The sequence below is a fragment of the Bidens hawaiensis genome, unplaced genomic scaffold (genome assembly GCF_021521415.1).
Source record: "Bidens hawaiensis isolate Kalapana, Puna unplaced genomic scaffold, B.hawaiensis_p1.1 tig00030817_1, whole genome shotgun sequence".
NCBI lineage: Eukaryota > Viridiplantae > Streptophyta > Magnoliopsida > Asterales > Asteraceae > Bidens > Bidens hawaiensis.
This window is the reverse complement of record NW_027495160.1, coordinates 106,395-118,181: the sequence shown is the minus strand read 5'-3', so window position 1 is coordinate 118,181 and position 11,787 is coordinate 106,395. Positions and strand designations below refer to the sequence as shown.

General features: G+C 32.5%; 1 protein-coding gene across 1 annotated transcript; it reads left to right on the top strand.

The window, feature by feature from the left end:
• Positions 1-1,069: 1,069 nt before the first annotated feature.
• LOC143581171 (uncharacterized) lies at positions 1,070-7,340 on the top strand. The gene is made up of 6 exons (XM_077064009.1): positions 1,070-1,234; positions 1,660-2,210; positions 2,953-3,300; positions 4,831-5,205; positions 5,656-5,873; positions 6,708-7,340. The coding sequence occupies exons 1-6, from the start codon at positions 1,092-1,094 to the stop codon at positions 6,954-6,956; spliced, it is 1,884 nt and encodes a 627-aa protein (XP_076920124.1). The 5' UTR covers positions 1,070-1,091; the 3' UTR covers positions 6,957-7,340.
• The last annotated feature ends 4,447 nt before the right edge of the window (positions 7,341-11,787 follow it).

Genomic DNA, 11,787 nt, shown 5'->3' with positions numbered 1-11,787 from the left:
TTGAATTTGTTGGGCCATGTTTAGTATAATATTAGCCCACTATCTGAAACTAGCTTCCATGACCATGAGCCCACTAGCAGAATCAAATGAAGGCCCACTTTAATAAGTAAAGTTGGTTAGGGGACAGGACGACACTTTTTGTTTCACATTTGTTTGATACAATCGATATTGATTTAACCATCATTAAGTGAATATGAATTTCAACACTAAAGTTTGGTTCGTTTGTTTAAATTCGATACGTAAAGAATACGATTATGTGATCCGTTAATTTCAATAGTTTGTTTTTGTGATTCTTGTTCTTAAACTCGTACATACTCTAGTTTATATTAGATTGTTAATGTTAAATGTTAATAAACAACCGTTCTAACCAATAGTTATGAGAGCCAGCCGCAACCAACAATGTTGTCACAAGAGGTACGAGGGACAAGTTACCAAGGGGTCCCAAAACAACTTTCCAATGTGAATCACACATGGCCTAGTGGTCATTTATGGTGGGATGGTTCAAAGGTAACCGAAAGGTTGAGCATCTTTCTAGGATGAAGCAAACCTATCCGAGACTGACTATAATGGAGATTCAGGATGTTGGTAATTAATGGTAAATTACTAAGAGTCGTTAACTTTTACCTTTTTTTGGGGGTTGTGTTTTATTGTATTTCGTCGATGATGACATACTAACAAAAAAGGCCATCAATAATACGCATTTGTCTAGCAACGAGAGTGTACTTGATCACATATGTTAGTAATGCTCTAAGAACAACACATGAGGAAGAGATTAACATCAACACATCATAAACTACAAGGAAAGCAATGTCACAAAAAAGAAAAGTAAAGAAACACCACTTATTTGTTTGTCACAAAAATTTTGCTTTTTCATATAACAAATATAGAGAAGGAGAGAGAGACATAAAGAAAGACAACTTCATCTATGAAGCCATGAAAAGCAATATTATAAAAAGAAAAGTAACCAAAAGCCACTTATATGTTTGTCTTAATGACTTTGCTTTTTCATGAGCCCCTTTATTAACCACATAGGTTAAGTTATCTTTGTAGAACAAAGCCTCTCTCTCTTTCAATTCTTTCTCACAACAAAAATGCAATGTTCAAAAGAAACCATTGCTCATTTGTTCTACAATGCTTCAAGTTCTTTTCAACTTCTTTTTCTCTTCTTCTATCTCACCTCCATTTTCCTCTCTAAGCTTCTCATCTTCATTTCTTCCATCCCATTTTTCCCAAGGTATGTATGTATCTATATAATCTTCATATATTTTCTTCATTAATAAAACTTATTTTACTTTTATAGTTTCATAATTCATATTTGAAATCCTATCTTTATTCTTTTCATAAGACAATATATAAGACTTAAATAATTTTCAAAGTTTAACCTCTGATGGTTAGAATGGTCGTCATCCGAATATTATTCAAACCGTCATCTGAACCAGCCAATAATTTTCAAATTTTGACTTTTTTTATTCAAAACACAATCTAAATGTTTTGTGGACGACCATTGATATGAAATCAGATGGGGCTATGTAGCTATAGCATGACCCGTACAAAATACACAAATTACTTCATGTAACCCTAGAGTGTTATTTATTAATAATTCATATATTTTTCTAGGATAAATACACCACAACCTAACATGTTTTACTTTTTATCCAGAAACGAAGACGAATATGACTATGCTACGTTTTCCGCCGAGGAGGAAGTAACTGACGACTATAATTACGTCGAGACACCAGATCAGAAAGATCATGATCCAGTGTATGTCTTCACTGGAGACAGTGAAGACATTTGTTTCTTGCAAACTAGTGAAACAAGTTCATGTCAAAATAGTGTCATTTTCGACGACGAAGAGAATGTCGACGACCTTCTAGAGGCATCTCCAACACCCGAACCCGAGTCGACAAGAAGTGAAAGAAGCACTAGTAGTGATGATTTGTCTTTTCATAGTTTACCCGAATACGAATATGAAGATGACAAGCAAGAGAACCAGTTGGAAGTTATAGAAGAAGAAGAAAATAAGAAGGTATCGGTGGCTGCCGGAGGTGTTGGTGGTGGCTCACGGTCGTTTAGGTATGAAGTGAATACACGCGCCGTCACCACACGTGCAACTTCTGCTTGTACTTCTTTTAGATATGTTGGAGATGAGCCATCTTTACGTGTCACTAAGAAGATTGGTTTTGTGCTTGATGATGATCACAAAATTGAAGGTATATCTATTTTAGACAAATATATATTCTAAATTATGGATGGGTTCGATTCGATTTTGGGCTAAAACCAAAACAAAAAAAAACCGACGTAGTTTTTGAGTTTTTGAAAACCTTTTTATTTTGGTTTTTTGTTTAGATTTTGAACTGGTTCGGTTTTTTCAATTTTGTCATTTGTGCTTAAAAATTTTGAGCAGAAAAGAGAAAGCGTTAGCCTGAATTTATTTATTTTTTCTAAATTAAACTGTTAGCTAATAACTATTTAATTATGGTACATTTGAGTTAAAATACTTTGGTTAAACTATATACTAGACTCCTTTACGTTACTTAAAATTTATAATTAAATAACAGTATATAAGTTCAAGCTAGGTTTTTTTCTGGATTTAGTTACAAGCAAAACTGAAACCGAACCAAAAGTTCGGTTTCTATAAAAACATAAAACCAAAATGTCGTATTTCTTTTGGTTTGTTTTTGAAAGTATCTTCAGTTTCATATTGATTTTTTCGATTTTATGCAAACCCTTGACTGTAAATTAACGCGGTTATATTATATAAGTGTATCATACATTTTTTTATATTTGTTAAATGTTGGTTTTGAAATGAATGTGTCCCTATATGCCTATGTCTCTATAAACATCACGGATCCTATATTCATTGTGATTCCGTGACACGCTTTAAAAACTTGTACATTACAATTCTACAATTCATGTCCGAAACTTGTAATCTAAATTTTTAATTTATTCAAGGAAAATATCGAGAAAGTGGAAAGAAGATAGAATCAAATCTAAGTACACAAACACAAGGAGACAAGTTTTTGAATCTACCACCATTGAATAACTTGGAGACTAAGAAACTTGAGTTAGAAGAAAAGAATAAAGAGGGAATATTCTGTGATACCAACACAGTGGGGTCCACTTCAAAGAGTTCATCTGAATGGCGGAGCTCCATTAACTGCCAGGATCCGGGTTATGACCCGTTTTCTTCTTCATCAAGAAGAAGTTGTCCCAAATGGGAATCTTACACAGTGTTTCAAAAATATGATGAAGAGATGTTGTTTTTGGATAGAATAAGTGCACAAAAGCTTCAAGAAACAGGTACATGGTTTAATATCATTTATTTTATTTTATTATTAAAGTTTTTGTTTAATAAATTCAAATTGTGGCCTACATATTCATAAGTATCTTTACATGATACTAATTTCTAATAATAATTTTGAAATGTAGTTGTTTTAACTTTTAAGTATGTTTACTTTATTTTGGTGTTTTCGTTTCTCTCTATAGTTTTTAGTGGTGATATATGTTAAAAGTATATTTGTCTTAATTGTTTTATCTCTTTTTTTTATCATAGTATACTCCTTTATATAAATCTAATAAAAATGTCACGGGGTTAAATTGACGGTAGGGTTGTCACTTTTACCCGAAACCCGACCCGAGAAAATACGTATATGAATCCGAACTAACCCGAACTGAAAAACCCGAACCCGAGAAAAGACAAACTCGAACTGAAGTAATTCGAGTTGGTTCTCGGGTTTGACTTATAAGTTTCGGGTCAAGCCGAATAAACTTTTAGTTTTGAAATTAAAATATATTTTTAGGTATAATAGGCTTAGTCTTAGCCACTATCGTTATCAGAATCTGATCCTAATCGATTATTGTCATTACAACTATTATAAATCGATTGTTTATTGTTAATTTTTGTTTTTCGTATATTACTAGTAGCATCCGTAACCGAACAACCAAATCACGCCTGATTAAAGACATTAATGGTTCGAGTTAGTTTACTCTTCTTTTGAATTGTTTTATCAAGTTATGTTGGTTTATAATTTGATTATTTGCTTAGGAACAAAGAATAATATGTTGTTTTAATTATAACATTGTAGTTTTTTTTAAAATTGTTTTTTGTTTTGTTTTCTAAGATACTCGAAACCCGATTAACCCAACCCAAAAAAACCCGAACCCGAATTACACGAACCAGAAAAACCCGTGAGAGATTCGGGTTGGATTTCGGGTCAACATTTAAAACTTTGAAACCCAAAGAAACCGACCCAAAAAACCCGAAACCCGAAAAACAAATCCGAAGAACACCCCTAATTAACGGTACAAATTATCATCCTAGCTAAAAGATTATATTATGAATTATTAAAACTGAAATTTCTTAGGTGAAATTTATATATGTACGTTTCACTTGTCCATTCTTAGTGTCCTTTCAGATGGTTGGATATGTACATGCACATTACTTTTCAAGCTATAACATTATGTGTTTAGTGAAAGATGTTTTGAATATCTAACTTTTGACACTTATAAAAGTTAAAGTGTTCATCACTTTCCGTATATATGTGTCCTCATGATTTTTTTTCTTCTTTATTGAACAACGAATATATACAGTCCATACTGCTACTAGTTACACCATTTTTCCTAAACTAACGCTACGGTCAATGACTGAATATTTGACCTCCCATCTTGAAGGCCGGAAGCATAAGCTTCTATCACCGGGCCAACTACCCAAATGACATATATATGTCCATGATTCTAAGTATAAACCTTTTGATAATTCTTCAAGATTGATTTAGACACAACATCCATTACATAACTATTGAACTTTCATGACTTATTGTACTATTTCAGAGTCGTTTAGGTCGACAACAACATGCCATTCATCACTATCCGAGAAAATCGTTCACAAGCTATCATCAAAAGGCAAGAACACATCGTATATTCATCATAGTTCGTATCATGAACTAGAAGCCGCCTATGTAGCACAAATTTGCTTGACGTGGGAAGCACTTAACTGGAACTATAATTTCTACCACCAGTTAAGTGCTTCCCGTAAAGATTCTGATCCCGGATGTCCTGCCTATATTGCACAACAATTCCAGCAGTTCCAAGTGCTCTTACAACGCTACATTGAGACAGAGCCTTATGAGAATGGCAGGAGACCAATAGTTTATGCTAGAAAGAGAAGTTTGGCTCCAAAGTTGCTTCAAGTTCCAGAATATCGAGGTAACAATATACTAGTTTAAAAATTAATTTTAGCCACGTGTTAAGAAAAATTGAATAACTAAATTATAATTGAAAAATCGAATCGAAAAAATCGAACTGATTAAGAAAACGATGGTTTGGTTACTGTAATTTATAACAAATTTTATTGTTGCATAATCGAATTAACCTTACCGGGATTAAAACAAAATCTTTTGTTTCATAAAATATATGTTTTGTAAAGAAAAAAAATTTGTTAGTTTTATTAACCAACGGGTTTATAACCAAAGTGAACTTAACCAACTTATCTGAATCCCTCTTTCGAGTTTCTTTAGAATTATATATTTATATGTCATATTCAATAAAAAAAATAGGTAAATTTTGTTAGTGTAATCTTATGTAAGTATGGGGACCTAATAATAAATACGGTTAAGATTTAGACTTAAAATCTTATTTGTCTTCAAATTTTTGTAGACTCTGAGGAGGAGAAGAAAGATGAATATTTGGGGTCAAGAATATCATCTTTAGCATTCCTTATAATCATGGAGGAAGCAATCAAAACATTCATGAATTTTCTCAAGGCTGACAAAGAGAACCACTTTCAGATACTTGCAAATATCTTTAGAATCAAGAATCCAAGGGTTTCAGTTGACCAAACCCTTCTTGTCTTGCTCAAGAAAGTCAACCATAAGGTCAGAATCCATATATCTCTTTTCCCTAATACTAGCATTAATTAATATTATTTTCTATTGTAGAGGTTTTAGGTTAAAATCTTGTTTTCACTTGTTCTCTATCATTACCGCCTAATGAAGGCCACTTGCCAAGCACAAGTTACAATTACTTGATCTTGTTGTTGGCAGAGTGTTAACGGGGTCCATGAATTTTCTAATAACGGTTCTCATAGTTACCAAAAAAAAGAACCAGTGTTTTAAAAACCTTACATGACATAAGAAAAAACTAAAATTTTGAACTTCATATATTAACAAAAAGAGAGTTAAAATCAGTTATCCAGAAATGAAATTATTAAAAAAAAGAAAAAATGGTTCGGTAAAATGGTGATCTATAAAACGAGTCATGTAAGCTTGTATATATCGACTCGTAGCTTATGAACCAAATTGGCGATGTGGCCGGTTCTAAGTCTAACTGGTCCTGTTTGGTTTTTAAAACATTGGTAAACTTAGAAACAAGTAATATGATATGTAAACAAGAGATAATGTGCAAAAGTGTAAATGAATAATACCCATTTTAAGTCTATATTTTGGTTTCTTATTCACTTTTCTAACACATTAACAAAATAACATCTTTTATTTCAAAGTTTTGGGACCTACATGATTTGTACAAAAGATTTGCTTTTCACCCAAAACTCTTTTACTTTAACATCCTACAAACATTTGTCAATTGGAAAAGTTATCTTCTTTTAAAACAAAAATATGACTTAATTAAGTAGATTGCCAAACTTTGAAAAGTTAATAACATCTTATAATCATCATTTTGGTTTTATCATCTATGCAACTTGAAACAAGCAGAAGAAGTTAAAGTTAAAAGATCTACAACGATCACGCAAGTGTTTTCGCAAAAGGAAATCGAAGCAAGTTAATAATGAAACGGAGTTGTTGATGGCACAAATAGACTTAAAAGTGGTGTCAAGAGTTCTAAGAACAACTGATCTAAATGATGAACAATTGCATTGGTGTGAAGACAAGATGACTAGAGTGAAAATTATTGATGGCAAGTTACAAAGAGATGCTTCACCACTTTTCTTTCCAGCACATTGACATACATGTATACATATACATACATGTATGGCCCACCCTATAAATGCTTATTGGTATCATGACTAGCTCCTGAACATGCACATCATCATCCATGATTCCTCTTTGCATGGAATTGAGAGATAAGTCATAAGAGAATATTATGAATATACCTTTTAACCTTTTTTGTAAATAGATTTGGTTAAAGAGAAAAGAAAAGGTGGCCATGCATGTGTCAGAAAGTCACATGCCATGATGGATAATGGATGGATATAAAGATGGATGGTATGATGAAGCTAGCAATTTTGGATTAAGCAACTCGTTTATCATGTTTAATGTAATAATATCTAGACTTAATAAGTTATCAATAAAACTCTAGCTTTTGTTTGTTATGTATTCAGAAACAGCAATGTGACATGACATAATAATATTTGAATAAAATGTTTGTCTGTTATCATGTCATCTTAATCTTTTCAAAGAAAAGTGACATGTGGTCACATTTTGGATGATAATTTGATTTTTATCTTTTATTATTACAACAAGAAGTGTTGTCACTTGTAACAATCAAAAGTGATACAAAGATTATCCAATAGTTAACACTTAACAAGTGTTTTGAAACAATTAGACAAAAGGATAATACACAAACATAAAAGAACATAATTGAGCTACTAGCCTAGTGGTCATAGACGGTTTAGCTTAGTTGTCATACTTGAATTCTATTGTTTGGGTCTTCGAATTCAACACTAAAGTTTTTTTTCCTTATTAATTTGCAACCATTTTGTTGGCTCAGTCGGATCAAACAATTATATCAAACGAACTTATCAAACAAACGAACACGATATATTGGGGTGATAACTCTCGACTCTTTTCATATAATCAAACGAACATAACTTCACGAACATACAAGGAGAAGATACACTCTTAACTCCCTATAATAAAAGTAATAATCTAGACCCTATTTATAGACATACTAAACTTGTTATTCATGACATGCCTAACTTGAAAAACAAAACAAATTTATTCTATAATAATCCATAATATTCTTACCATACTAAACAAATATTAATATAAAACTTAACAAAGCAAACCTCGAACTTTAATCACTTAACAAATCAAGATTAAGTCTTCACATTTAACGCGTAGGCTTTTATTGTCTTAATTTGAACGTTTTCTTACGTCATTTTCATAATTTAATTGTCAGTTGTCGATCAGTTTTGAAGATTAGATAATACGTATCAAATTAACTTTCTTTAAATGCTTTCTTCTTATTATTATAATTATTTTGGTTTTGCTATGTCAATAACCATTACAAAGATGGGTTTAATTTGTATAAATGCTTTAATGACAAAAGATGGATATATTGGATAAAAATGATATTGGTGGATGATAGCTTTTTCAGTAGGGTTAATCTATTTATACCTTTATCTTTTGAAAGTGGAGTTTATCCAAGAAGAGGAATTAGGAATTAGGATTTAGGAGGGTGAATCAAAAGTTAAAGCTGAGAAAATAAAGATGAATCTTGAAATAAAAAAAGGTGGCCACACGATACAAGCAAAGGATAAAGAAGGCGTAGACCAGAGGAAAAGTAGTTCAATAAATAAATGGAATCTAAGGGCACTAAGCTTCATTGTATTCTGTGTACTTTACAATTAAAATCATGCTTATAATTTAGACACGGGGTTGATTTATCTCTGATCAATTATTAGTTGATACTTTCATCGACTAATCGTCAATTAATCGCTATTTGGTTAAGACCAAAAACGTTTATATATAAAGTTTGGTGTGTGTATTTGAAAATACATATAAATTATAATCCGATTAATCGCAATAATTTCGATTAATCGTTAGTCCCAACACTTATTAAAATTAAGTTCGTCTTACTTCATATAAAAAGGTCTTTTAGTAGTAAATTAGCTTGCTAGTATGGGTCTATTAAGTGTGTGTGTGCGCATGCATATTTAAGCAAGTTCAAATTAAAAAAAAAACTAACAAGAATCTGTTCATACCGACCAATATGTAATAACAAGCTAACGACACATAAATACGAGTTAGATTTATGAAATTAAATGAAATATTAGATGAAGTTACAAAACATTTTGTTGTACATTAATAATTTACTCTTAAATTCACATAATCCATTTATCGTAGGGTTTGAACTTTTGACCTTAAAATGAAGGGAACACTTATTACACGCCTTCATATGTCATTAACGATAGTAAGTTAAGGAGTTAGGATAGTGTAGCGATTTTGACATAATCATTCCGTACGTGTACACATTATAGCATTCTCTCGCATGGGTGTACAAATGTAACAAATCTATAACCTTTGTCGCTTGCCAATAACCACCGGTGATGTCCATCTCATCCCAATATCTTTCATCCCTATAACGTCAAAAACATCACCAATCTTCGCTTTTCACATGTTGTTGTTGGCCTTTTTCCCTTGTGTCAACCTCAACTATTATTCATAATCCAAAGTTAACATCAACCTTGATATTCTCGTGTGTGGGTTTGCATCTAAAGATACAATTGCCAACAAGCATATTCCTAGGCAGGTTGTCGAATGTTTTTTTTCCGAAGATGTGAACATATGCATAAATGCATACATGCCTTTTATGGCATAGTGTTGCAAGTTATTAGTTTAAAGACTTCTTATTGGTCTTTCATAGTATTTGGTTCTATCATCTAAGATTCTTTCATAGTATTTGGTTCTATCATCTAAGATAGAAGTATAGTTTGTCTATACTTAATCATCTCGGACCCTATCAATGAATTTTATTACGATACTCGTATGGTTGAAGTTGTTGTTTCAAGGTTCTATATATGTAGACGAAAGTTTTTGCAAGAAGAGAAAAACAAAATGGTTGAAATACATCATCATCATCATCATCGTACTCAGTATATCCCACCAATAGCAAAGCTATGGTAGGGTCTGAGGAGGGTAAGATGTAGACAGCCTTACCTCTACCCCATAGGGATAGAGAGGCTGCTTTCGGTGAGACCCCCGGCTCGATAGTAGTTTTGCATCAAGCCTTGGACATAAAGCACATAGCACTCAATCATCGGGATACCGGCTGATTGGTGCATGTACCCTCGTCTTTCGGCTATCAACGCCACCACATGATGCCTGATTAACCTTCCGCCACTTTTAACGTTATTTTCACGAGATTAGAAAAATAACGTCAAAATTAGTGCAATTTCACTTTTGCCCACCCGAGGGTTTACACATATATACATAATATGCGCGCACCTCAAGCAGGGCGCAAAATGGTTGAAATACAATGTTTACTTATCTCTATTAACATTCTAAAAACTTATATAAACAAAATTTGTGTATATATAAGACTTGTGCAAATCATGTGTAGGCATATTTCATACACATGCGTTGGTAGACGTTTAAAAGGAACATTGATGACGGATTAGTTGATTCCAATGACAGACTTTGTCAAAAAAAGACTTCGCTGATCAAAAAAAGTTACAAACGAGAGCAAAATCCAGCTTTGCAAGTCATACGCCTAGGCATGCATAAATTCAAAATTATTAGAGAGGCCATTTGAATCAATTTTGCAACTCCCTATTCATCTGCGTAAGTAAAACTCAATTAATAAACTTCTCAAGCATGTTGTCTCCTTGTAAATTATTTCAAGGTTTCTTCACGACCTATACAATACTATTTACCCGTTTCAACTCGTTTTTTTTCAAGTTTCATATCAACACATTACTTTGATTATTGATGTCTCATTCACCATACTTTTCTTGTAATGTATTATAACTCGATGTGATGTTGTCATATAAAAAAAATACGAAACCCGTATTTTCAATTTTAATTAGTTTTTTCCTAAAGAAAAGTGTAATAAAATGGTTGTTAAGGTGGAGAGTGGACAAAAATAACAAGTTTTTATAGTTTATTATGAATATTGAAAAGCTTGAGATTTGTTCCTTGAATATAGGAGCTATAGTAAGGTCGAAAAAGATGGAACAAAACTAGAGAACTTTATTGATTTATTTTGGCCCAGACTTACGTTTGCGGTTTCTTTTTCTGGGCCACTATTTCATGAGTCTTAAGACTCACAATGGAGCCCATTAAACTTGTGTTAGGGCCGTTGGGCCATATGAATGCAATGATTGGTAGGCCTAAAGTTGATAATACAAATTACAAAGTAAGAATTTAAATGACATGTGATGTGTCTACAAATTTAGATAATTTGTAAAAACATGATAGATACCGAAGGGTATGGGTATAATTGAAAACCGAGAATTTGTATGATACTCGACGGGTTTGGAATGGACTTTACTGACTGAGTGACCGCGTATGGATTTGAAAATGCTTAAACATGTCTCAAACCCGACTCATTCCATGATACCATCCCTAGTAGTAAGTCCTCGTATCCGGACTAATAATAAGTCCACATGCTTAACTTCTCATGTTCGTAAAATAAACATCATATAAACGTAACGTGATAAAACCAATGTATTTAAAGATGTACTTTTCTAGTATCTTTGTGGGGCCGGTCATGGACCAGCGATTTCAGGCAAGTGCTTGAAGCTCACACTTAATTAAGACCTCCAAATCAGATAGAAAAAAAAAAGAAAAAAGAAAACATTACATATAGATATATATAATAACGGGCAAAGCAAACTCAAAGTTATGTGTTGGTATGGTGGTAAACTTGGTTGTTGCTAACATGTCGGACCCAAGGGGAGGCGCCGGACCCAGGCCTACTATCTCGAGAGGCCCATAATTGTTAAAAAAAAATATATTTTATATACAATGTTGTTTTAACAAAAAGCCTTTTAAAAAGCAATTTTATTGGTAAACTTGTCAAATTATCTATTACATAATTGAGAAGATGATT